The 27,390-nt window shown below is 40.0% G+C and overlaps 4 protein-coding genes across 10 annotated transcripts in view; 2 read left to right on the top strand and 2 right to left on the bottom strand.

Moving 5' to 3' along the window:
• The window catches only part of elmo1 (engulfment and cell motility 1 (ced-12 homolog, C. elegans)), a 106,093-nt gene extending 103,159 nt beyond the window's left edge, over positions 1 to 2,934 (top strand). For all 6 annotated transcript variants that reach the window (XM_051390181.1, XM_051390180.1, XM_051390182.1 and 3 more), the window contains one exon: positions 1,422 to 2,934. In XM_051390181.1, the coding sequence (XP_051246141.1) occupies positions 1,422 to 1,622 (201 nt within the window). In that variant the 3' untranslated portion in view covers positions 1,623 to 2,934. The remainder of the gene's footprint in view (positions 1 to 1,421) is intronic.
• Positions 2,935 to 11,812: 8,878 nt separating this feature from the next.
• pex1 (peroxisomal biogenesis factor 1) lies at positions 11,813 to 23,688 on the bottom strand. Of its 2 annotated transcripts, none has more exons than XM_051390178.1 (24): positions 23,468 to 23,688; positions 22,388 to 22,534; positions 22,138 to 22,221; positions 20,885 to 20,999; positions 19,861 to 20,552; positions 19,602 to 19,721; positions 19,331 to 19,451; positions 19,047 to 19,153; positions 18,852 to 18,937; positions 18,636 to 18,768; positions 18,310 to 18,406; positions 18,053 to 18,223; positions 17,774 to 17,928; positions 17,496 to 17,682; positions 17,155 to 17,321; positions 16,643 to 16,777; positions 16,499 to 16,563; positions 16,188 to 16,330; positions 15,778 to 15,881; positions 15,396 to 15,572; positions 14,726 to 14,968; positions 13,476 to 13,670; positions 13,141 to 13,271; positions 11,813 to 12,146 (listed from the first exon to the last, which is right to left on the bottom strand). In XM_051390178.1, exons 1-24 carry the CDS (start codon positions 23,573 to 23,575, stop codon positions 12,062 to 12,064), a joined length of 3,768 nt encoding a protein of 1,255 aa, XP_051246138.1. In that variant the 5' UTR covers positions 23,576 to 23,688; the 3' UTR covers positions 11,813 to 12,061. The 2 variants fall into 2 exon arrangements, with proteins under 2 accessions (XP_051246138.1, XP_051246137.1); XM_051390177.1 differs by having other exon boundaries at positions 18,852 to 18,970.
• Positions 23,689 to 23,800: 112 nt separating this feature from the next.
• rbm48 (RNA binding motif protein 48) lies at positions 23,801 to 25,694 on the top strand. The gene is made up of 5 exons (XM_051390198.1): positions 23,801 to 23,953; positions 24,113 to 24,303; positions 24,393 to 24,538; positions 24,810 to 25,366; positions 25,481 to 25,694. The coding sequence occupies exons 1-5, from the start codon at positions 23,825 to 23,827 to the stop codon at positions 25,541 to 25,543; spliced, it is 1,086 nt and encodes a 361-aa protein (XP_051246158.1). The 5' UTR covers positions 23,801 to 23,824; the 3' UTR covers positions 25,544 to 25,694.
• On the bottom strand, positions 25,608 to 27,127 carry clxn (calaxin). The gene is made up of 6 exons (XM_051390204.1): positions 26,960 to 27,127; positions 26,627 to 26,785; positions 26,387 to 26,491; positions 26,155 to 26,306; positions 25,862 to 25,966; positions 25,608 to 25,765 (listed from the first exon to the last, which is right to left on the bottom strand). Exons 1-6 carry the CDS (start codon positions 27,024 to 27,026, stop codon positions 25,715 to 25,717), a joined length of 639 nt encoding a protein of 212 aa, XP_051246164.1. The 5' UTR covers positions 27,027 to 27,127; the 3' UTR covers positions 25,608 to 25,714.
• Positions 27,128 to 27,390: the final 263 nt, after the last annotated feature.

The raw sequence follows: 27,390 nt of genomic DNA on the forward strand, positions 1-27,390 counted from the left end.
ATGCTGAATGCATTTACTTCCTCATGAATCATTTGTAAACCCAATTTCTCAAAGAATATTTTGAAACCTGCATCGTCAATATCAACATAACTTGCTAGCAGACTTATTTTTCACTGCCTTTATATGTTGCATGACTCTGCGTCTGCACACGTTACTGCCTCCAATTGATGCTCAGCAGAATAGCGTAAAAGGATCAGTGTGAGTTTGTACAGTATCAGCCACTCAGAATTGCCACCAGCAGGATATATCCATTTACTCCATTCAGATAAGCAAGTGTCTGTCATGGACCAGCCAGCGATTCTTGGCAGCTGTATGTGTATCATGTCACCCGTGTGCTTATACTCATGCCTGATACAAACAAACCAAATGAGACCACACTTGGAAAAAGAGCCTGTTAGTGGACGGTACCTTTTATCTTACTTAGAACTTGGGATCAAAAAGATCTAGTCTTAGAAACCTAAGACACCTTCAGTGAGGCTTTGTATAACATCGCTACACACCCTGACTATTTATTATTACTATTATTATTGCTCTGTGACAACCAGGTCTCAGCAACGTAAAATAAAAAACACAGGTTTTAAAGGAAATCGTTAAAATGCTGTGTCAGTTTATTGGCTTTTAAAAGCATTCAGAGACATTAAGAATTTGCAGTTAAGAGTGGCAGATATGGATAAAATCACTTATCATAGTATATCGTACTTTATATGGTGACATCAATATTTAGTGTGATATAGTACATTTCTGTAAAATCAAGCGAGAAAAATCCAATATTTCCATAAAACACTCCTCATTGATTTATGACATTGCCCATAATGGCCTCATACACTCAGACATATTTAAGGTTCAGCTACCATGGTATAAACGGTAAATACATTGATATTGTCTGATGCTGTATATGTAAACGTATCACCCAACACTTTAATTTTGAATGGACCTGACTTTCCTTTGAGTTTACCTCAAAGAAACAGCTCTGCTCATAACTATAATACCTGGCAACAAGTACAAGGGGAGTGTTCCTCGTTTTCATAGATTATGGTGTAATAGTACACATTGCCCACAGAGGTCTATTACTTGACTTCCTCTAAGGATAATTCACATCATTTTCTCAGCGCTTGATTCCAGAAACGTTTTTTTATTTTTTTTAATGTTTATTTAGGACAAGAGAGAAGATGGAGTCCCTGCTCTATTTCTTCTGAGTCACAGTGTACACAAACTGTCCTCCCTTGGTGGTTAGCTTCTTTTATGCGTGTATGTCTCTGTAGCAGGTGGAGTCAACAGCTTGCTCTGAGTTTGAAAACATGTCGTGCTTAATTATAGTTAGTAGATTTTGGATTTTTTTTATTTTTGTGCCCATGACTGCAGCTTTCTGCCAGTACTGATTTGTTTTAATTTTAGATCTACCTCTGTCCATGTCTCTGCAGTACTGCGTGTGGACAGATGGTCTAAACGCCCTCCTGGGTAAGGAGATGACCAGCGATTACACCAAATCTGACATGGACACCCTCCTCTCCATGGAGATGAAGCTCCGTCTCTTGGATCTAGAGAACATCCAGATTCCCGAGGCCCCGCCCCCGATTCCCAAAGAACCTAGCAACTATGACTTTGTTTACGACTGTAACTAGACAAACGACCCCACGAGCCCCCCGAACCCAAACCCACCCAGCACCTACTGTACTCACCGGACCAATTCCCTTTTCTTACAAACTGGAACAAAAACAAATAAAACCGTATGATAAAGAAAATGAACTGTGATTGAAAGAAAAAAGGATTTATTGAACTATTTTCCTCTTGCTTCTTGCTAGACCTTTATGAGAGAGAAAATGGTGCATATTAATTGGCTCGCTGCACTTGAGGGACTCGGGGTTGATGCAGAGTCATCAGGTTGCCATGGAGAAGAGAAACCAGGAAGTATTTGTTTGGCCTGTCGTTGGTCGCCCTGCGTCTTCTTCCTCACTCTTCCTCCTGTGTCTGATGTTTTGAAACATTCACTTCTTCTCGGCTGAGGCGCCTGCTGTCATTTTGCTTGAAGATTGTTGTAGACAAATGCTTAGAAATTTTATTTGATTTAGCTTCCTTGTTGTTCTTTTTTTTATGTTTACTTTATTATTTTTCCTCAGGGCTTTTGTGGGAGGGAGGGATGATGGTTGTGTAGTTCAAGGAGCAGGGAGGGACAGGGTTTTGTGTTTTGTCGTCCGCTTTCCAGCAGTATTTCCTGTCACATTCTCACTTACAGTATTTGTGGCAGCTAAGTGTTTCCCAAGAGGCTGAAAGGAAGGTTGAAGTACAATAGTCTCTTATATCTGCTCTGTCCTGCTACACATATACTGAAGACTGTTAGAATAAGTCAAAATCAAAATCAAGGCACTGTACTAGAGTGAAAAGCCTTTCTTTTAAATATTCTAATGTTAATGTTATTATCCCACCGCTGCTTATTGCCTATTGTACACACCTACACAGTGGCTTTGCCAAAAACAACCGTAAAAGCACCACCATTGTGAAACACACACAAAAACAAACAAACACAAACACAAACACAAACATACACTCGTCTCTCCCTCATTTGAGTCTCTCTCGTTGTAATGACTGCTGTACACAACATTCCTAAGCAATATTTGAGCTTCTTTTTGTTTATCATTTGTAAGATGGTCATAATTTAGTGATTTTAAAATTGTGAAACTGCCAAGTAGTTGGTATTACAAAGAGGATGTTAGTGTTTTTGGTCAAGGGAAGTTGTTTTTTTGTGTATTCAGGACCATATGGCCACAAAATTGAAAGTTATTGTATTTTTTTAATTTAAAAACAGATCATGGTTGTTATTTCTAGTATGATTTATATATTTTCCCCTTTCCTATTTAATACCTTCAAATGTTTTTCTTTAGGATTTTTCAAAGCCCCTCAAAACTGCTGTTTACATTAAAGATTTACGAACCATAACTACTTTTTTCTTCTGTTCCTCTCTTTATTCATAAACCACACTAACTTAAAGTATCATACCTGTCTTTTTGAACATGCAGTTGAAAGACTGGTCCTTCATTAAGAACAAACAATTCACTGCAGAAATTAATTTGGTTCTAATCCATATCTGGATTGTGTTGGTTTGCACACATTCAGGTTACAGGTACTTCAGACCATAACTAAAGATTTGCTACTAAACAAAACAAAAAAAGATGCAGTTGAGACTCCACTAAAATGATCTTGTCTATTGCTAACCAAAACTCCAAAAGGAGAATATGTTGTCATAAATATGTGTAACTTTTATTATTGTACCTTTTTAATAATTGAAAAATCTCCTGAACGAGTAACAGGTGCATCAAATGACACAACTTCAACAGAAGTGGAAAAATACTTTGTTCTGCTAGTATATTTATTTAAAATGTTTTAGTGTACATCATTGGTTCCCAACCTTTGTTCTTAAGGGACCCTTTTTCTATCATTTAGTAAACTGACTATGTACCATATTTTACAGATATTGTTATATTCAAAACTGTACAGTGAACTTAGTAGCTGAAAGAAGATTGCATGAAACTGATTTGATTTGGATGAATTTTGAGCAGCTTATTTCCTTTTTAGGGACCTTTTTATACAATTATCTGTCTGTATTTTGTTTTTTTTAAGGGTTTTTAACAATACATATTTAATAGGCTGCTTTTCTTTTTTTTTTTTTTTTCTGAAAAATGTTCTTGTCCCTCACACATTACATTACATTATTAGACAATTTACTTTACTTCACAGAAGCGAATCTACTGGCCTACTGTGTATACTTTTATTTAGTTTTATTACACATCTTGAAATCAAGAAGCCATCGCAACCCCCCATGAAGCTTTGGTGACCTCTAGTGGGGGTCCCAACCCCTAGGTTGGCAACCACTGGTCTACATGACTGTCATGAGGTATAACAAACCATAGTTTTTTCATTTGTACATCAAAAAATATTTCCCTTCCAGATAAACTCAAAACTAGAACAGAACTGTATAATGGGAAAGAAATTCAGAGCAAAAAACATTTAAATTGAAATTTGTATACTTTATAGCACACAAAAAGCAGAATCAGCCCCTGTGATGTACCTACGATTGCTCATTCATTCAGACTGTCAGTCTGCAGTACTGAGGGGGGAACTAACTACAAGTATGAGTATTTTCTTTTCATGCCACTTTCCACTACGTTTTACTTCACTACATTTATTTGAAAGCTCTAGTCACTTTACAAATTTAGATTTTCGCATAAATAACATACAAAGTGGTTATAAAATATGTTTTGTTACAAATTAAACTACCCAACAGTATATACAAGTGCAGTTGAAATAATTAGTTAATTAACCAGTTTGTTGATTGACAGAAAATTAGGCAACTATTCATCATCAGTAATTTTTCATGCAAACACATTCACAAGTTCCAGCTTCACAAATATGAGGAATTATTGCTTGTCTTTTCCATTATTTTAATCATTTTAATTTATTTTATTTAGTGACATTTTTGAGATTCTGATTAGTGGTTGGACAAAACAAACATGGTGAAGGTCACTTTGGACTCTGGGTAATTGTAATAGCATTTGCCATTGTTTTCTAATTTTTTGAAAACCAAACAATTAACTGAGAAAATAACGAACAGATTAATGCATAATGAAAATAATCATTATTTGCAGTAGGCTATACAAAGTCAAAAATAGCTCCACCTCAGCTTTCATTTTACTTAAGTGACAGGACTTTTACTTACTTATAATGAACACACACCTCATGGTCGGATGGGTGGGGAGTGTCATGCAAACAGTGTCAAAGTTTCTCCACCACCCCACCACCTCCTGCAGAGACTCCAGGTTCACCTCCTTCTATCCAGAACCTGCGGGTGTCCTCTGAGCTGCTGCCGCTTCAGCAACATAAAATGGTGCACTGGCCTCAACAGACAAAACTTAATGGTATTGGATGAAAATGCCTCTGTAGCCTCTGTTGTATCACTATCAGAGCTGCCATTTCTGAAAAGACACATCACTGTACACAAACACGTCTTTGAATCGCTCTCATATATTCAGGCTTGAAGCTCAAATGTCTCTTTCTATATTCTACATCTTTATCAAGCTGAATATCGGGTCTCTTCATGTAGTTTAAGTTACATTTTCTACATGTTATAGTTTTGATCAAAAGAATTGGCTCAATATCTCTACACTTCAGTGAATTAAGCAGTTTTTGAATGTCAAACACAAAGTATTCTCAGATCAAAAAGCTATGTTTAAATATTTATATGGAAAACAATCTGTCAAACACTATTGTGATTTATGACCCAGAATGAGTAAGAATCTACCTTTTGTTTCTAAACTGAATATTTTAGCGTAGTTTGCCTTTGTGTGTGTGTGTGTGTGTGTGTGTGTGTGTGTGTGTGTGTGTGTGTGTGTGTGTGTGTGTGTGTGTGTGTGTGTGTGTGTGTGTGTGTGTGTGTGCACGTGAATGTGTGTGTCCTTGGTTTTGGTGCCTGGGTTTTCCCATTACATGCCTGGCTGTGTCACAGGTTATTTATTTCCTTGCACATAGGTCGTAGCAGTCCCTTAGTCCACGGTGTGTGACACCATTTCCTGCTTGACGGCTCTATCTACCACCCAGCCCAGAAACCTCCACTGAGCTCCGTCTTCAGGGGAAGATTGTTCACTCACGAATGGATACTGATGCCCCTGTGCTCATTAGAAATGTAAGTCAGAGCCTAACAGCATCTGTCTCACACTCTCTTGAGCAAAAAGAGAAAACACTCTCTCTGGCCCACCACCCAGTCTTTCATACACTCAAAGTGTATCACTCACAAACACACACACACACACACATAAAGATGTTTGAACATTCCTGGGAGAGTAAGCTGTTGTGGGCCGAGCAGAGCCAGTCTGTGAAGTGGATTACTCACTGGAGCTGATGGTCCTGATGAAACTCTATTAGTCGCTCGTTAGCAAGGATGGAACAGGGAAAATGATGGAGAGGGACAAAGAAAGAGCTCAAGAGAGGTCAAACAAACACAGAGTGTGGACAAAAACAACTTGCAATAAAAAAGTCCTGCTTTATTTAGATTGTTTAGTCAACCCTTAACATATGTACTTACTTACATATCATACCAGCAGCTGCATCAAGTCTGAACTGCACATTTGTGTGACAAGTATCAAATATATACAAGAAAAGTGACAAAAAACCTTGAATTTAAGCTAGAGGACTACTACAGTGTGCATGTTTCTATTTTTTTGTCCACTCCCTGTCAACCTTGGTGCCTTAAAACATCCTAAATTTTAGAAAAGCTGTGAAATCAGGCATCTTAGGCTGCAGCAATTCCATAAAAAGCCTGTGAAATCCTGGAGGGACTGACTTACCACATCTTGATTCCCCGAGGTGCTCATTGCCATCATGTGTTTGTGTGTTTCCATGCACACTGGCCTGTGAAAGACAGGAGAGAAAAGGACTTGGCTGGACTCATTACAAGTTCTTGGAGACTTCACGCAGAGTGTGTGACAGCAGCCTGAGGGCTGCAGCCAGCAGGGTGCAGTTCCTCTACTCATCCAGCAGGACACACTAATCAAATCAGATTAAGGCTGGAACTGCTTATATATGGGCACACATTCTTCCAGAGCAGCCTCAGACAAGTTGGCAGCATCCAGACTCATCTGCCATCTGCCCTCGTTAGTGTCCACTTAATAGTGTTTGTAGGGTCACTTCAGCCAAACATACAAACTCTTTCTACCAAAGCAATAGGTCCAGTTAAATCTACTGACAATGAGGTCCTTGGATTATTCTGTCTCATTTTTCATTGTTATCTTGAGCATCATGTAACATTTAATTCCCCTCCACATTGGGGTGCCAACATATATCTCAAAATCTCAGCAAATAAAATTTCCAATGGGTGAACAAATCCTTTTAACCTTTCTCAAAGTTGGACTAGATCTTGTGCTGGTTCCTGCCTTGTTTTTGTATCTATAGTAGCATCAGGTTTCAGGTCAAGAAGCCTGTGAACTTTTAAAGATTTTATGCTGCATCATCAAAGTGTCTTCAAAGAAGGGAAGGATTAAAGGTGGAACCAATACAAGCAAAGAAACTATACTTGCTGTTTCCCATCTTTTGTTATCGAATGCAATGCCATAGTTCAGTCGTTCCCTAGGGTTGTTATTGACAAAATGTCCTCTTACGCAAGTAAATCTCAAGTCTAACGGTGCCAAAAGAGCAGATTAAGGAGTAGAGAGAAAAAAAATGTGCAAGAGCTATCCTAAGTTTTCCTGCTCATCATTTGTATTGACTTGTTTTCTCAGGTTGTTCTCTCTAAGTCTCTCATTACTGGAGACATTTGTCCAATGTGGACCCATCAGAGGCTGCAGATGGGAGCTCTGCTACACTGATGTTATTGATTGGTAGAGGGACAGATCCATATCCCTTGTACATTATCATTCACCTGACCAGAGAGCAACAATCATCAGTGTGGAGCAGAGTCAACGATGATGGGTGCAGTAATGTGACAGACACCTCCAGGTGCTGAGTCTGGATACAGCATAGAGTTATTGATTAATAACTTGACGTGATTTAAATCACAATAGATCTCGGATACATTATTTTTTTTATCTAAATAAAATAGAAAAGGCTTCTCACTATGAGCAATGTGTGTGGTATAACAAAGAAGTGAGCATGTGGTCACTGGTTCAATCTTCTGGATCGGGTTCAAGCATGCCCCTTCCTGTTTACCACCACTGAGGTGCCCTTGAGCAAGACCCTTAACCCCAACCACTCCAGTGGAGCTGCACAGTGGCCAGCAGATCTGATTGTGGTTGTACTGGCATTTAAACTCCCCCCTAAATACATTAAGGTGAAAAAAATAAATAAAAAACATGAGCAGTGCCTGCTCTTCCAGCTGCAGCACCTGGGGCCCTGGGCCAGGATTAGCAGGGCGAAATGATTGCATTAACCCAGACAAAGATCATCCCAGCAGAGTGGGAAACAGTGATTTAGATAAACGGATATAACTCTAAAATTGATTCCCATGTGCACCCCAACAGTTGCTTAATCTCAGCTTTCTCAGTGATGAATCTGAAAGTCTTATCTTCACTGGTGGTGGTGTGGTGATTGATTGAAGAGACTGCTGCAGTCAGTCAATGTTTACAAGACTTATACAAGCACACCAGGACTAATGCATTTCTAATAGGCCGCAAGAGGAGCAGTCTGCCAAGATGCATTCACTTTGCATGACTGAAAAACTGTTACTGTTATGTTAGATTAGAGGTGGTCCAATTTATTTGTACTGCCAGCTGCCACGTTGACAAAAATGCTAGTGACAAAACTCAGTAAACTTCAGTAGCTGTTCGTGAGCTTTCAATCATATAAGTGGATTTGTAGATGTCTAAATTTCACTTTTTTTCTTAGCACTTCCATTCTGGTTTAAGATTTGCTGTTCGAAGTTCATTCTTGACCTTGGAAAACCCCTGAAGATTCAACAATATTTATGATGTTGAAGAATTCTTTCCACTTTGTTAAAGTTTGAAAAAGATGTTGTGAAAAAAGTACATAGCAAAAACTGACATGAACATAGAAATTCTTCATCCAAAACAAGAATAATGACGTCTGTATTTCTGAAATGCTTTACTTTTGTAGCAGCTTTTATCATATCCCTGCACACCAGGAAACACATCTGTCAAGAAGAAACAAAACCTAACAGAGCTAAAACGGTCCCACAGTCACCTGTCTCTGACTCTCACTCATTTTTTAAAAAACATATACATTTTAGTCGAACCCCAGCATGATATTTTCTTTTTTGATGTCCTCTTTATGTCACTAAACCACCCTCATCTCTCTTCTGTTCCCACTTTAACACACATACGCACACACATGAAAAACTATTGTTTTATTTTGGTGACAAGCAGTCTTAGCAAGTGAACATGTCACACGCAAGTCTTTTGTTCCCCTCTGCAGTCGCTCAGGATCTAATTCTGGTGAAGGTTGACACCTCTTGATGTTGTAAAATGGACGGGTACTTTGTTGTAAACCAGAGCCCATGAATCACTTGGGATGGCTTTGAAGAGCAACAGCATGACTGAGGAAGGGGAGGTGATGAAGAAGAGCTGTTTAATGTGGCAACAAATGAAGTGAACTTTGCCTCGGGTGTCTGTTTTTGGGCTGTGAGGTTTGCTCCTCTAATTGCTCGTGAGTTTTCGAAAGTCACCATATGGTCTGGGTTGTCAGGCTTTGATAAAGAAGACATGTGGGGGGAATGAAAGATGGATTATGAGGTACTGAGGACCACAGGGGATAACTAGCTGATGCACCAATAAATCTTTTAGATTTCCCCACTGCCAGTCCTACCCAAGGCTGCACCAAATGAAATGCCTGATGGGTAGAAGGACTGTCTTCCAACCAGGTGACCTGATGGGTTTCAAGACCATCTGGAGGGTTAACAAGTATCATCTTTTCTGGGGAAAAAAAAAAGAAAACGCTCTTACAGAGTTTCCCATACAGTAAACAATAAGATGTTAATGTCACGTGGAACAAATCCAACTTCTGCACGTCCACCAGAGAGTCCCACGAGACAGAAATGCTTCGCATCAAAATCATAGGTGTCATTTTTGTTTCTTTTTCTTTCTGTTTGTGTATTTTAAAAGAATTTCCTGGAATTACAATTCATGTTTGTCTCATCACAGGGGTGTGAGGAAAAAGTGACAGAAAAAAATATCTCCCATTGGACCATTTTTTCTTTTTTCATGCTGCATTGTGTGGGATTGACACAAGACTAAGGCAAGCCAAATCCAGCCCTGTGCATCTATATTTACCACTGCAGAACCTGCCAGTGTGTGTAGGATGACAGCACACATAGCACTTCAAGAGGAAAATATTGTCAAGATGGCTTGCTGCAACAGCCAAGGAACAGGCGGAAGACTCCTGTAGCAATTTCAGGTAAGACTCTCAGTTGTTTAAGAGTCCCCCAGGAGCCTTCAGTCAAGAGTTATTGAGATACAGGACCTGCGGAAAGTTTCTGCTCTAAACCAGAATATATAGGAGAGGTTTAAAATCTGTTTAAAGTTGTTTATTTTCTTTCACCTTGCCAGTAAATTCCTCCAGTTAATTCTTGCTGAGGGCACAACACATGCAATCTTTGAAGTTCTTTTTCCCTCGTCTCTAATATATAGGTCAGTCTAGTGCATATTCTTAATTTAAATCTCAGTTGTTATAAACAAATAATAAACATTGTAGCTGATAATCACAAAGCTTTTTCAGATTAAGTGTGGCGATCTAGCACCATTAGAGCACTTTAACAGACTGTAAATGCAGCATAATCAAAATTTAATAAGTCTGTGATGTGTTTTATCTGCTATAATGTATTATGCCGATCGAACGTTTTAGCTTTGCAAAAACTGTTTTGGTTTGCACACATGGTTTGATATATTAGTAAAATAATTTCCAAGCATACAGCATTTCATGATCTGACAATTTAGGTCCTAGTGTTTTATTTTCTGCAAATGTTGTCTTAACAATGACCCTTAAATACTTCACATTGTTATGTACGACTGTTATCTGGATCTTAATGGATACAGAGAAGGAACTGAATTGGGAGATTAATTCAAAAAGTAAAATAAAAATGTTAAACAAAAGACAAACAATAAAAAATGAACTAATAAAATACAATCCCTATTTTATTAGTGCAGAATACTCCTATAAGATATAATACAACTATATCCCAGAACAGAATTTATGTAATAAGAGAGTCCAATTTTCTGTTTGCATAAACACATTTATTGAAATTCTTATGTCGTTCTTAATTGGGATTTATTCACAATATCACTGGATACAAGTGTCACTAGACTGGAGCTTTTTACTGTCACTTACTGACAACAGAACAGCTTATATGCAGTTCTTAAAAAATTCTATTAATGTGGTGTTTGAAAACCTAAAGATGGTTCTTAAATTAGTGAAAATGAGATTACGATTGTGCCATTTTGCTTAGTGACATTAATTTGCTGCGAATTGGCATTCAGCCTAATGTGACAGCCCTGTGTAGCTCTACTAGTAATTGTAAAGATTAAATCTTAAATCAAAATGTGAAAAACATTATTTGTCCAGCTCTGACATCATTATTAGCAAAACTGGTCGTTCTGAGCTTCTCCATTTACACCCAGTGACTCCAGTAACTCTAATTGTTCTTCTTTAATCCTTCTTAATTTATATTTATATGGGAAGCCATTAAAATAGATTAAGACTGTTCCCCCTTAAATTAATAATGTTTGTGAAACTCAATCATGGATTACTGCCTATTAGTCCAAGGAGGTTTAATAATGAAATAACCCAGCAGCAGAAATATTATTGATATCATGTATAATAACTGTCTGTATTAAGCTATTTTAGAGGGCTGGACCTCAGTAAATCTAGTGCAAATATGCATTTGAGTAATTACAAAGGCTCCTCACACTGATGGTCCACCCACACAGGTGTTTTCACTTTGTCTAATTAGACTTCTCAGTACTGTGTGAGGGTGTACAGTGAGCTACAACTTGCATCTTAAATCATCCTCAATAGTTACTGAAGTTTGTTGACCTCGTGTCATTTTCAGCACGGCTCGATCCAACTTCAACCAAGAGCAGACTGCTATATTAGAATGAGTGAAAACACCTGATTGAATGTGCAGGACCTTCAATTATCTACATAATCCTCACAATACTATACCAAGCTGTGCTAGCAAACCAAACAGTTGCTTAAAATCAATTCAAAACTACATCTGAAAAAAGGAGACGTTTTGGTCGAGCTCAGGTTAATTAAGAAAGATTTTTGTCTCCTTTTTGTGTAAACGGAAAAAAATGAAAGCAATTCAATGCAGGCAAGATTTGTACAAAGATTTCATGTTTAATTCTAACAATTAGATAACTTATACTCATTTTACATATGTACAGTAATTACATTTTAAGTAGATAAAATGTTTCATTTGTAAAACATTTACACAAATATTAATTCACATTGTTGTCATACCCCTGGAACTGGTAAACTCCACTGATTGTTAAATTATTAATGCATCACAGCTTTTATTTATTGACATAAAAATAACAAATTAGGTGTGTCAAACTAACATGTCCAATCAAGCTAAAGTCACACGCTGTCCAGGTTTAAATGTGACTGAGGGAAGAGATTTTCGGTCTCCTGTTCCACCAAACGCTTCATACCTAAGATTGAAAAACAAAAGATTTATTAAAACATAGTTTCTTTGTGATATATACACCGATCAGCCATAACATCATGACCACTAACTGGTGAACACTGATTATCTGGTTATCATGGCACCTGAACATTTTGTCCTCAGAGTTGATGTGTTAGAAGCAGAAAAATGGGCAGTGTGAGGATTTGAGCGACTTTGACAAGGGCCAAACTGTGATGGCTAGACGACTGGGTCAGAGCATCTCAAAAACTGCAGCTCTTGTGGGGTGAACCGGAGACAGGGTCATGGGTAGCCAAGGTGTTGGTCCGATCCAACAGACAAGCTACTGTAGCTCAAACTGCTGAAAAAGTTAATGCTGGTTCTGATAGAAAGGTGTCAGAACACACAGTTTGTTGGTCTGGGGCTGCAGAACATAATGACCACCAGGGTGTCCAGGGGGTCATAATGTTATGGCTAAACAGTGTATTATATCTAAAAAAGTGCATTATATCTTAAACAGTTAAAAGTCACCCTAAAATGCCAAACTCAGATTTGATAGATTGATTTAACACAAAGAAGGATCTACAGTATTTGCCTTTTTTATTTTTCAACTTTAAGATATTTATTCCTTCACTTGACACATGAGAGATGAGTCAGCCACTATAAATAGTTGACTGTGCAATTTCTCTGCTTCAGCTCAGCTGTAATTCTAGTGATTTCACAAAATAAAGTAATTAAACTTGATAAAAAAATACTGTGAGAGGAATTATAATAATGATTCATATTTCTCTATTGCTGCTACTTGGCAACAGCTCTGAAACACCAATTTGTCAAATGTTTTCCATTTCCTCCTGTAGGTGAGACTCTAAATGACTAATTATATGGTTGATAGATTCCAGCACCAACTGAAACTATTAAAGACACACTGTCTTCCAAAAGATGACATTGGTTTTATATATCAACGATAGTGTCATTTATTTTGCTGCACCTGTTGCAGTCCAGTCTGGTGTGCCCATACTCACAGTTTTGTGTATCTGTTCCAGTCAGCTTTGCCGAGAGATGGTCTGGTCACAGCCAGGGCGGAGTTCACATGAGCTGGACACAGCAGCAGACCCGGCTGGCTGGAGGCCGAATGTACCCGGGCATAGTCCTCCTATTCACACACACACAAAGTACAAGAGTAACTTACATAAGCAATCTGACAACACTGGTTGATACAATAGCCGTGAGTAGAGTTGTGTAAAATACAATAAGCTAGTTTTAAATTAATACAAAAATAATACAGAATGTAACTGAGTACTAAATAATCAGAATACAACAGCATTTAGATATTTTCTGCTCCACTGTTGGCACTTACGTTGGTTCTTTTGTAGTTGTTCTTGATGTTACTAATGTCTTGTTGTAGGCGCTCCAGCTGCTCCAGGCCGAGCTCTTCATACCCGCTCTGGAGAGAGGACATGTAGGCAGGTGGGAGTGAGCCGCCAGGGTCACGAATTGATGCCCTTGTAAAGTCATGGGTCATGGAGTTGGGTCCAGAGACACACTGGGAGTTCTGTGAAGGGAGGCAGAGGAGAGGAAATGGACAGACACAAAAATGATGACCACTGAATCGCACCACTGCATTTAGGATAACATAATTGAGAGGCCTGTGTTAATGTCCATACATACTGTAATATTTTTAAACACTTTAGAAGTGTACCTAATTCAGAGAATTTGTTCCTAACCATGCATAGTTAACTCAATAATTTGCTGCAAATTAAATTAGAAATGAATTATTAATGAACTATTCCTTTAAATAAGTTGAAAAGTTGAAAGGACATCTCAATTAGCATACAACTGTATTAGGCTTCATCTTCTCAATCAGCTATTGCTCTGGAGCGATTGTTTCTGCGTCTGTTCTATTTTTTTCTGCAAGCTGCAAGTAAATAAGGCACACAAAAAAAGAAAAAGATAATCTATTCTAAATGTTATATTAAATTATCTGATTCTGATAAATATGAAACCAATGCTTGCCAAACCTGTTCAGTTTCAACTCCCCCCACCACTACCACATAATAAAATATCAAAATCTAACCATCCCCTATATTTATTAGAAACAGTATCACTGCTGTGATATTTGTCAATTGTATCTAAACAGAGTAAGAGACAAGCAGACACATACACACACGCCACGCACGCACGCACGCACGCACGCACGCAGGCAGGCAGGCAGGCAAGCAGGCAGGCAGGACAGATCACAAGATGGTTCTCTCTAACTTGTTCCAGAGGAAGCGATACTAAAAGAGTAGAGAAGCAGAATAGCTTGTTGACCAGTGCAGGGAAAAGCGCCACTTGTGTGAACTGCTGGGCTTGTGCTTGCACACAAACTGACCTATCTAGTCCCTGGCATCACACAAAGAAATCTGTGATCTTATTATTGACTTGTATGTCATGTGAAATTAGTGGTAGTATGTGTCTGGTGCACTGAATTTTAAGGATTTTCAAACTAGGTTGATATTTCATGTATGTTTTGTTTGTTGCTGACTAATGTGTTGATTAACTACAATTAGACTAAATATAAATGAAAATAATAATAAAACTTTCTGGTATTTTGCCAGCACTGCTCACCAGTCCTGAAATCGGCGAATTCCCCAACTCCGACTCGTAGGAACTTCCAAAGTAGAGTCTCCAGACATTACCACGATGATGTTCGTTGTCCGCCTGAAGCTCACTGGGCTCCAGGAGAACCATAGACTGGTCCAGCCCCACGGCTGGGTCCCCCTCCCCCACCGAATCATCTGAGCCACTGCTGTTGTTCGGGAAGATCATGGAGGACAGACTCATGTCGCTGTCTGAGCCAGAGGTCAGCTCCTGATAATCACCCAGAAAACAGAGGGCCAAAGTTGAGATGCACAAGCATCACATGGTTCTGTAGTGCCTGAACACATCGGAACAAGCCAAGTGGCTGCACTGTTATTGCAGTTTAAGAGAGCTTTGACTGAAGCTCATTCTGCTTCTGGTAGCTGTTTAACTTGTTCAATCATGTACATGTCAACATAGTTAGGGATCATTTAGATTATGTTGTAAACTGATAATGGAATAATAAGTAGAGCAACTCACACGACGCGATGCATACAAAACTCCTAATTTAATTAGCCTTCAGGGACAAAAAAGAAAAAACAGTGCTCGGCTGCTTCAGCATGAACCATAAATAATTTGACAATGGACTGGCCAACACTTCGCTGCCTTCTTGCTTTATTAGCCTGAGGCAACCCCATCTCCACACAATGAGACTTACATGCGGTGTGCTAGAGTCAGGGCTGCTATGGACAGCCTCCAGCTGGGCGTTGTAGAGCAGGGCCTTAAGGTCTGCCCCCGTGAACTGCTCCGTCGCTGCTGCCAGCTGCTCCAGGTCCACATCAGCAGAGAAGGCAACGCCGGTGCTCAGAGCCTTCAGGATCTCCAAACGAGCCTCCTGGAAATGTGACACAAGAGAAAACAGTTTGATAATAGTTGTATTTAATACCAAGCACCTGTCCTGAATCACCACTTAACATTAATTCCGTCTCTATAAAATGTTCTGCCACTGACATATCTTAATTAAAGTATAAAGTCTAATGTTAATTAAAGTGTTATAAAAGGATGATTAGAAGTGATTGACTGATTTTAATTTAACAGACCTGGTCAGGAGGGGGACAGTAGAGGGACTTGTCCAGTCGTCCAGGTCTCAGCAGGGCTGGATCAATCAGATCTGGACGGCTTGTGGCTGCAAGCACATATACACCTACAAATGCAAAGGTGAAGGATTGTTATGTATTCACATTAAAGGAATAATCTGTCATTTTGAACAATACGTGTACACATATTCACTACCAGCCAAACTAGCGGTTTCCAGTCTTCATGCTAATCTAACCAGCAACTGGCAGTAGCTTCATATATCTCTTTTTAACTCTTGACAAAAGTAAAAGTAAAAACATGACTGCAGCACTGCGTAGTAAAATGTGTCAACAGAATCTTTGCTCTAAGCACTTCAAAGTGAATTCTCAGTACACAGAGCACATATTATGTAGTATACTGCTGTGTGACCTACCCTGCAGTCCCTCCACCCCATCCAGCTGGGTGAGGAGCTGGTTGACCACACGGTCAGTGACACCTGTGCTGTCGTGGCCCCTCCTGGGGGCCAGAGAGTCAAACTCATCGAAGAAAAGGATGCATGGCTTGGCAGCTTGCGCTCTGGAGCAAACAGAGGAAAGGAAATTATTCCATTATCCATCATGAATGGTTGTTGTTGGTTGTGGAGCTTACAATTACAATAAATATTTAATGTCACTCATTATAACTAGCAACTATAAAGGTCTTCTGGAGTCCTAAGAAAGTGATGGAGTGTAAATGTTCACTAACCTCTGGAAGACATCGCGGACGCCCTGCTCACTAGCTCCAATGTACTTACTCAGAAGTTCAGGTCCCTAGAGATGTAAACATCCTGCGTCACTGAAGTTGCTCTGATTAAGAAAGACAACGTTTTTTTGTACTGCCAAAGCCTACCTTGATGCTGATGAAGTTCATACCACTGTCTTTGGCCACAGCCCTGGCCAGCAGTGTCTTCCCTGTACCAGGAGCTCCGTACAGCAATATTCCTGAGCGATGGCGGATTGGAAGATTGGAGAACAGGATGGGATACTGCAACACAACAGAGTCCCACAATCAATTATAAAGAATTTACATTTTTTGTATTTTAGACTTCATAGATTAAATATCAAATAAGAAAACATGGAAAAGTCAGACTGTGTATGATGGCTATTTTTCCTAAGAGTTCATCATTATCATATTATTAAGTCGATCTGAGTTTAATCAGAGGTAAACTTAATTTGGCTAATATGGTGCTTGAAGAAGACTAAGCTACACAGTGAATACACAAATTTCTCATCACTAACTTTGAGGTATCTACTATATGAAGTGCACATTCTTCTTAAAAAGACTGTCTATACATGGCACAGTGCTTCCATCTGACTGAAAACACACTTGGATGTCTTGCGATTAGTTACACTGACACTGACCTTAGCAGGGAGCAGTATAGTGTCCATTAATTGCTGTCGCACCTCCCTCAGGCCCCCCACCCTCTCCAGCCCAACTCCACTTGGGGTGTGGAGGTCAACACCCCACAGCGAGGGAGGTGTGAATCCCTTGAGAGCCTGCACGAAGTCCCTCCACGACAGACAAACACCTGAGAGACATGAAGCACAAACAAATAATGTCAAAGTGGCAACATAAAGTAGCATTAGCTTGATTAGCAACATGAGGAACAACTTGAAGAACACCTGGAAGTCTGGTTTAAATAAACAACATGGAACTTTATTATGAATTCTATCATTTTACTGTAGTGTAACCAAAGTCTTACCCTGGTCACTGTGACCTCTTTGTACAGTGTTGGCATGAATGGCCCGCTCCAAAAGTAGTACTAGGTCTTGCGGCGTGTATCCCTCTGTCTCCTTGGCAACAGCTGCCAGGTCTAGAGTCTGTAAGGTCTCTTCAGAGAGGCTGGTTTTTCTGAGGATCAGATGGCGCAGGATTTCTGCTCTTTGAGCCTGCAAACGATGGCAAACAAGATAGCTCTTGGTTTTATACTTTTTACCTTTAGCAGTATGAGCATGTCCGTGTGTGTATTTGTATGCTGACCTGGTCCGGTGGCTGGATCTGTGCGAAGCCCTGGATGAAGTGGGACCCCTGCACCTCGGTCAGGGAGGGGTGAAGGGAATGCTCACTCTGGCTGGTGATGATCAGACACACCAGACTGGAGTGAACCACCACCTCATCGACCACATCCTTCAGACCTGCAGCCACAAACAGGCCAGAGGAATCAGCATCAAGGCCCATAATAATTATCAATTCTGCCAGTGACAAATACATGCAACGGATATTTCCCCACACATACAAAATAAAGAATAAATGGTTTACTTTGAGCAATGTGCTGCTGCAGCAGCGCCTCAGGACCATGCTCATGTTCAGGTGAGGTTGGTGCCCCAGTCATATGATCCAGATCATCAAGTAGAACGACTGAAGGCTGCCTCCATTCCGCCTGTTCAAAAATGTCATGCAGCATCTGTCTCACTGTTTCTGCCCTTTTGCCTGAAAAGAAAAATCACAATCTCCATGGTAAATATATTTAAAGAGTTTTCTTTGATACAAAGTATATTCATGGAGTATCTGTTAACCTTGTAGTTTTTTGCAGTCCACCACCTCCACATGTGCATCCAGATGTTCTCTAGCTTTTCCACAGAGGGCTCGGGATAGAGTACTCTTCCCACTTCCCTGTGAGGATATGCAACAACACAGTATATGTTACAAAGCATACAAAACAATATTGTTAAGGTTAAAAATGCTTTAAAATATGAGGTTATTTTGATGTTTGTCTGACGACTTCAGGCTGACAAAACCAGCATCAGTTCTTGTATCATTGTAGATTTTTATCTTTAAAGTGTAGACATGTCTGTATTGTGTACATAGGAGTATCATTATTATTAGGATTATGTAGAGATACCTTAGCACCAGTGATGAGTAGAGCTCCTCCTTGTAGTCCTCGTCCAGTGGTACCAAGTTCTCGTGATAGAGGGCTACCCAGAAGGCTGTGAGAGATGAACTCAAATCCAGTCCTACCGAGCTCATCGATCCCACTTGGGACAGACATAGGAGTGTGAGTTAAAGAGAGAAATGAATGCTGATTATTTTCTAAACCACACACAGGCTACACACTTACCCAAGAACACTGAGGGAGGTCAGCTCTGGTTTGGGTGTTTCAGCTGTAGATTTCACAGCTGGCATGGTCACTGGCTCTCTGGTTACCTGTAGGTGACACATGGCAGCACCACAAAGGGCCTGAGAGATTCTACTTTATCAATAATGATAAATAAATAAGATTATTAATGAGAAATTAGCACGACCTGTTATGTACCTGTATGTTTTCCTTCTGGGTGACAGCAGGTGCTAGTAAAAACAGCTGGTCTGGAGGGTCACTCTCTGGTTCTGGTTTCAGCACAGTTAAAGCAAACTCTAACTTTGCTATAAAGGAGAAAAATGGTGGGAGAAGAGTAATTGTTCATTGTAGCAGAAAGTACAGTAATCTTAATGTGTTCATTATGTAATTTTTAACCTCTATGGTGTTGAGTATATTGGTAATTTTATCATACTGCCATCTGTAAATTTGTAAAATAACTTGGAGGAGTACAAATGAATCACCATCAGTTCCATGTAGGAGGATGTTGCCAGACCGTGCAGTCAGACAGGCTAAAGGTTCATGACTCTGAGTGTGCAGCCAACCAAGGAAAGCTGTCTGAATCTCCTCATCATCCTCCTCAGGCTGAAGAGAAAATGTCAAAGATCACATCGACATAAGGGAAAGACGCAAGCAGCTTTGACAATTTAGCTATTTGAGGAATAATAGTTGAATGGATCAAATGAAAAAAAAAAAACACACATTGTGACCATATACGGCTACTCCAGCACTCACCAGTGGTATTAGGGGCTGTAAGCGAATAGAGGAGGCTACTTTAATAGCTGATTTGACTTGTTTAATTCTAACTGTTGAATGTGGGATGATGTTCAACCTGATGGCCAGGGGCTCAGGGATCTGAAAAATACAATTTGTGTAAGAGATATGACAGCACATAAAGAAGCAGAGGACTAAGCTACAATAAAAGTATCAGAGTTAATCTTAGGTTAGAGTTAATAAATGAATCAACTATTCCTCTGTTAGACAGCATACTCACCCACACTCTTCCACTATGGATCTCTCCCTTGCTGCGACTTCTTTCTTTGCCTCCCAGCTTCTCAGGACCATGGCACACCACCCTGACCACCATGGCTTCCTTCTCTTTCATATCCTCCCCTCCATCCGCAACGGAATCAACTTTAGTAACTCCTGTAATCCTCTTTTTCTCCATGGCCTGCTTGGCTCTGTCCCTTGTTTCTTTAGGAGAGGGAACTTTGGACAGCATGCCGTAAGTCACTGGAGGCTGACCTCCAGTTAACCCAGCATTCAACCCATGGCTCAGAGGAAATATGTGAATGACGGCAGTTGCAACATGGCTTATAGTGCAAAGAGAGGCTGGAGGTGCACCACACACTCTGTAGATAGAGTCAGTGAGGAGGGCAGGGACATCGGGTACAGGTGGAAGCTCTTTAACCGGGTCGTAAGTACCCTTTATCATGTAGCGTAGCAGGCTCTTCAGGTCAGCTATGCCACCCCACTGGTGGCTTTGAGGAACTGGGGATGTACTTTCCAATGATGGTCCCGAGGGGGAGGAAAGATCCATATTTTGTTGTCTGTGAAAATGCTGCTTCTCGCCAGTTCTAACTGGAGGACCACTCAGGTTGCCAGTTTCAGCACGGCTCTTAGGAGAGACAACTAGTTCTGTGAACTGCTCCAGGCGACCATAGGGCACAGATGGCAAAAGCGATGCTGCAGAGGGATAAAAACAGATCATACTGATGAATACTGTCTCTGGATATGACTAATATATGCAATTTCAACAAAAGAAGCTTAACAAATGTTTCAGTAATTAGGCTTAACTAATTTAAATCACACAATGTTTCAGGATTATTATATAAGGTCACATTAAATGTTTGATCTTCATAAATATGTCTTTCAGAGCATTGACACAAACCATGCAGGCAGAGTGCATATTTGGTATTGTTCTCCCCATGAATTTCTCAGTTTGGAAGAAAGACAAGGCAGATTTAACAGACTATTTGCTACTGAAAAAAGATAATAATTATTGTATTAACTCTGACCTATTTGGATGTAGATGGCTGTGTGACTGTCCACCCACACAGGAAACACACCATCCTGGAAAACCACTCTGATCTGATCCAACAGCTGCTGCTCCAGTGCGGCACTGTGGAGCTCCTGGGGGTGTGAGTTACAGAAAAAAGATGATAAAATATTGTTTGACGTGGTTTGGGGTCACAAATCCATCTCTGGTGTAAACCTTTATAGTGGGAGGCAGGGTTATTTCTGTAGCTTATTAATGATTGTTTTAACCTTCACAATGTCCTTTTTATTTATTGTTGGTTATTTTTGTTTGTCTGTGTTTTGTCCTCTTCTCTTGTTAATTCTGATAACGCTACAATGAGGAAGGGGGTTGTTTGAATTTGATAATCGGTTGTACTCATGGGCTGCAAAGGGTCTAGAAAAAGGATTTATTGTTGGATTGGACATTACGGCTCAGTGGCGTGATGTCGTTCCACGAGTGTATACACTGACAAACATGTCAGTGTATACACTCGTGGTCAAGTAATTTTACTTTTATTTGACCAAAAGTTTTCAACCAGATAAGTCAATTGAGAACCAATTCTCATTTACAATGAGAACCTGGCCAAGAGGCAGCAACAGGAGGCAAGTAAAACATACATACAGCTAATGCAAAAAACAATACAATTGAACTATACAGTTAATGAGTTAAACAGAGTTAAAAGAGCATAATATACACAGTATGTACACAATAGAGATCAAAGTACTGTGTTCCAGAGAAGTAGGTTCAAATGCAGATGCAGTGATCAGAAACTAATGCATGTGCTGAGTTATGAAAGGGGGGTACCGGAATATGGGTGTGCAGCTTTATCAACTTTTGCAACTGGTTCCAGTCACTGGGAGTGGAAGACTGAAAAGAGTGATGGACGAAGGAGGTGCAGACTTTAGCGGTGTCCAAAGTAATGAATTTGCTAGAACGCAAATTGTGGTTACTGTTGGGAATGTTGAGTAGAGAATGAAGATATGGAGGGGTTTTGCCAATGATAGTTTTATAATATCAGTGGATCTGATGCATGGTGTAGAGTGATGGCCACTAGAGACAGGTTACAGTGATGAGTGTTAAAAAGTGGCACCTGTGACAAAGTGGATGGCTGTATGGTAAATGTTATGAAAGTAATAGTAACGTCTGTTATGATTTGGCGCAATATAAATTAAACTGAATTGCTCTGAATTAAATGAAATATTCTAGTACTCTTTCCATCCCATTATAAATTAAGTCACCACGCTCACTCACCAAGATTTCCCAGTCATCAGATGACAGAGGCTCCACAAACACTTGATGCACTGATGAGACCTGGTGACATGGTCTCAGAAAACCCTGAGGGAAACCACAAAAGTCAGTCAATACAAACACCTAAGCCAGCCTAAACAGAAACAGTCAATTACTTTAAACCTAAAGACTGCCAGTATGTGTCATATAGAGATTATGGACTATTCAGTTGAAAAATGGAGCACAGAGCAAATTGCCAACTGTGGAGCCGTACCTGCTCTCCGTCTTTCAGGCCCAACTTTTCTCCCAGTTGTCGACAGAGCTCCACTTTATGGCTGTCCAGACTGGAGGAGGTTCTGTTCTGAGTCCAGCTGAGAAACACTGAAGACCCATGGCCCCAGGACAACTCCAGAGCCTGGTTCTGAAAACAGACACAGACAGATTTCACTGTTGTACTTTTTGATTTTCATTGCATTTAATATGTTAAACCTTTGTATAATAATTGTACTGCTTTTACTGACAGCAAACAGGTTCTTCTGTCATTTTACACATCCAACCAGTGGTACTGGTTTTATATAATACTCCACACAAACCGGCCAAACATAAAAGCAGAAAGGCTTGTGCACCTGTCGGGTGAACTATTTCATCTATGCCCCTTCAAACTATATCACACATTAAAACATAGTTTTTTTAAAAATCATTTATTATAAAGATGGTAACAGCAAAACAAGATATAAGACCATGCAGTAATATACAGGCATTTAACCTCCTGTTCCATCTAAAATGTAAAGTTTTGTCACCACCAAGTGAGACTGCAGGGGAACTACTACAAAAATAGTCAGAATGGAAGAACAGTGAAAATACTGATTATTGCACCACTTATAAGACAATGTTTCATATCTGCTCACAGACATAAACTAATGATTAATGCCTGAATTGTTATTAAACACAAGGACAAACCACATGGATTAAATCTAACTACTATTACTTCCTGTCCTGTTGACGGATGTGTTTTATATCAAATCCTCAGACAGATCTCTCAGAAGATGAACTCAGCAGGGCTTATCATGTAGTCATCATGTGTCACTAACAACTTTATGCTAGAGAGCTCGTTGACAGCCTTGAGTGATGTATACAATATGAGTTATGTTTTCTTCAAGGTCTCAGAAACTATCAGAGTGCAACATTACTTCCGTATTAAAGTAAGAAAACGCACAAGAATGTTCACAAACGCCAGAAACACTATCTTTCGCAAACGGGCCTCCACATTTTGCATGAACGTTGTTTCATCAAACTGAACTTCCACTAATATTAGCTGACACTAACAGCTGGATAGCTAGGTAAGCTAACCTACCTCGTTCAGGGAGAGATGCGATGTCAACTTCGAGGAGAGGTGAAGAAAGCAGTTTTTCGTGTTGTTAAAAGCAACAGTTACGGGTTGAATGCCCTGATTGCTGAACATAATGTCTACATAACTTGACTAGCTCTGCAAATATAAGGCAGGTTGCTCCTGCTAACGCTAAATGTGCAACAAACTCTTAGTTGATCGATGTTCTCTGAGTGTGCCCAGCTAGACCAGAGCAAGCGATCCCGAGCAGAACCACTTTTCAAAATAAGATACTACACATGGACTCGCAATAGATGCGTGCATATTCGAGAGAGAAAGGGCTCTTACTTTGAAGTGTCTCACTCGAAAAACACTTCCAGAAACATGGCGGCACCTGTTAGTAACAATTCAGGCTGTTGGGGCGCCCCAGAGGTTTATAAACACCACGAACAGCGGAAAGTATGCATTTCTCGACCAAAATATAGAGAGGGAAGGAAAGCGAAAGCTGTTAAGGTAAGAATATCATAAGTATTAATAAGAAAACATGTATCTAAAGCTATAAAGAGGGTAAACGGCACGCATAATAAACCTAACGCCAAACAATATAAATAACATAGTGTTGCAAATACATTGTAACGCAAGTGTGATCATATATGTCTTGTGTACCATCAGGTGTACACGATCAACTTAGAGTCTCGTTACCTGATGGTCCAAGGGGTCCCAGCCATTGGGGTGATGACAGAGCTGATCCAGCTGTGTGCCCTGTACGGAGCTGTGGAGGAGTACAGGCCCCTGGACGAGTACCCTGCTGAGGAGTTCACGGAGGTCTACCTTGTCAAGTTCCAGAAACTCACCAGCGCCAGGTTCAGGATGTGACCTTACCTTATTATGTTGCAGAGGCGTTGCATATGGACTTTTCTTAATAATTCTGCTTAAATGTTTTTTATTTCAGAGCGGCCAAACGACACATGGATGAGAAGGGTTTCTATGGTGGTGTGCTGCATGTGTGCTACGTCCCAGAATATGAGACTGTGGAAGACACCAGACTAAAGCTGCAGGACCGGAGGAGATACATCATCAGGGCTGTTCAGAATAAAGGTACACTTTACCATCATATATAGACTTACTACTTACTAAAACACCAATAAACTGTGAGATAGATACTACACTGTATATTGTTCTACTTTCAATGCACTTTTATTTAAAACTAACGCACTCATTATTTATTGCACTCTTTATTGTTTTTAAAGCACTCATACCCTGCAATTTTTCTAGTAGTTTTTACAGTTTGAATGACATATTAACTAGAATGAGAATAGAACTATTTTCTGAAATTATGCTTTTTTTCTCTAATATTACTGTTTTAAAGCAAGAGAAAAGCAACAGGAGGCAGTAAACAAGGATCCCCCGTCATCAGACACAGCCACCACATCAAAGACGATCATCACCAGACAGGATAAAACCTCTGACAAAAATAATACATGGAAGACGTCCAACATCAGCCATTATTCAAGCTTTCCTCTACTGCCTGTACCCCCCCAGGAACATCATTACTACGGACATAAAAGCGAACAACGGACTATACCAACAGAGGATAAAATGGGGACATTACATAATGCCATCACTGACACAAAACAGCAGCCAGAACAGAGTTCAAGCTCCATCCAAACCTCTTCAGACAGGGACAGAGGCACAGAACACAGACTGACCTCACATCAATCTTCTGCAGTCAGATTTGTCCCAAGGACCACACACTTAGAGAACAGAAAACGCAGGATGGAAGAAGCAGCGGAGCTCTCGCTGACTGATGTTACTGGAAACAGTGAACCACTTATTGGACCAAAGCTACCAGAACCACCTAAACTAGACATGGAGGATGAGTCACTGAACACAACTGTCAACCTGATCAGGAACACACTGAAACAGGTAGACTATAATCTGATGTTTTCATGGAAATTCAGAATAAAAAAATATTCACTGTTAGTCAAAATGCTTATATTCATGTAAGTAAAATCAGTTCTCTTGGTGGATCTTTCTCAGGTGGAATCGATTCCTGACCTCAAACCAGTGCAGAAAAAGCCGAAACCTCGTCGTCGGATTTGATCAAGTGAGCTGACTTGATGGACTGGACAGATTATACTGCTACTACTTAAACAAATTCAAACAGTTTCACTTGGCAGCATGTTTTTATTTGCAAATTACATCACAGTGCAAAAGCTGTTAACATTTCCATTAAAGAATATATAGATGAAAATGCACATGAATATAATTTCTTCATTGATCCGGTTGTTCCCGAAATACATGCTGCTCAAATCTCTCAATACTCTAAAAACAGAAGAAAATGGAAAGTAAGCTTAAGAATTTCTGACTTAGAAATGTAAGTTGTTACAGTTTTTCATCAGTGTTTAAAGTTGTGCTTACCGTGGTGTCAGGGAGGCAGTTTCCAAAAGCCTCAAGTAATAGATTCTCCTCTTTCACTGCCCTTTCAAAATCAGCGAAAGATAGCCTGCCATCATGGTCATGGTCCTACAAAAATAAACAATAATGTGCAGCCAGTAGTGATACATTTTGAGATGTGTACAGATCTGAGAATATTTTAGCTCATTACCCTCTGAAACACTAAAATCTGAAGTTGTTTGGAGGTTTGAGGAGGTAGTGCAGAGAGTATCAAGGTTTAGACATTTAAACCAGTGGGCCAGTTGCATCCATCTTACCATCTTCTTGAGCGTGATCTCCACCAGGTCTTTGATTCCTTCGTCAGGGTCCTCATCCGTGGGCTGTCTGATGAGGCTGTTCTTCAGCAGGTGAAACATCTCCTCTCTGGAGATGTAGTTGTCCCCGTTCAAGTCAAACACATGAAAGCAGTCTAAGCAATGCAAAGAACAAAAAGGTTATTACCTGAATAATAGCTTGCAACTGATTTATATGTGTGAGTTGAGAGCTTACATTTAATTTTTTCATCCAAGGTCCCTCGAAGTAAAACAGACATTCCCTCAATCCATTCGTCTATACTGACAAAGCCGTCGGGGTCTCTGTCAAATGTCCTGAAGACTGGTGGACAGATCATCAGTAACATTCAGAACATGTCCAGGTTACCAAACAATCACCAGACTCATGCATCCATCCTGCACACTCGTCTCAATCAAAGTGCCAGAAGGAGTATCGATCAGCAACAGACAGGAATACCTCCATCCATGATCATGTCGTCGGTCATTCCGAAGATGTTGTGCAGTATGCTCCTGAACCTCCCTCTGTCCAGGCCGTGAGCTGCTCTTCCAGGGATAGACGACTCCCCCACAAGCACGTTAAACTCCCGGATGAGACACTCAATCTCTGTTTTATTGACTGGGGTCGTTGAGATAAAAGTTATGTCAGCTGTGTGTTGTTAATAGTTGCACGGCAGCAGGTAGCGTCAATTAAAAACAATACAACCTAACGTTAGACACAGCGCACGCCGGAACAACAGGCGACATTAGCAGAAGAAAAAACACGTTAGATAAGTTTTAACTGAATACTCACAGTGCTCCACTTGTTTCGAGATTGTTTCAACGAGGGTTTGTATCAACTTTCGGTTCATCGCAGACATTTCCGACACTTTTAAGAGTTGGGACACCGGACAGACACAGCACGAGCCCACCGACAGGCGCGATGTTTACGTTCCGTCGCCACGGCAACCGCTTAGCCTCGCATTCAAGACTGCACGACTCAAATATGACTGTAAATAATAATAATAATCTCTGATGTGGGTTGCATCATTTCCATTAACAGTTTATAATAATGGTACAAATCATATAGTTATATAGTAAGTATTATATAGTAATTCTTAATTAATTAAATTAAATTAAGTAATGCTGGGTGTTGCATGAAACTTTATTTCAGAATCATGTATTTTCTCAGCCTCTCTGAAAGCAGGACAGTCCTGTTCTGATAGAAATATAAAGCTTTTTTTT

The sequence above is a fragment of the Dicentrarchus labrax genome, unplaced genomic scaffold (assembly GCF_905237075.1).
Source record: "Dicentrarchus labrax unplaced genomic scaffold, dlabrax2021, whole genome shotgun sequence".
Lineage (NCBI taxonomy): Eukaryota > Metazoa > Chordata > Actinopteri > Moronidae > Dicentrarchus > Dicentrarchus labrax.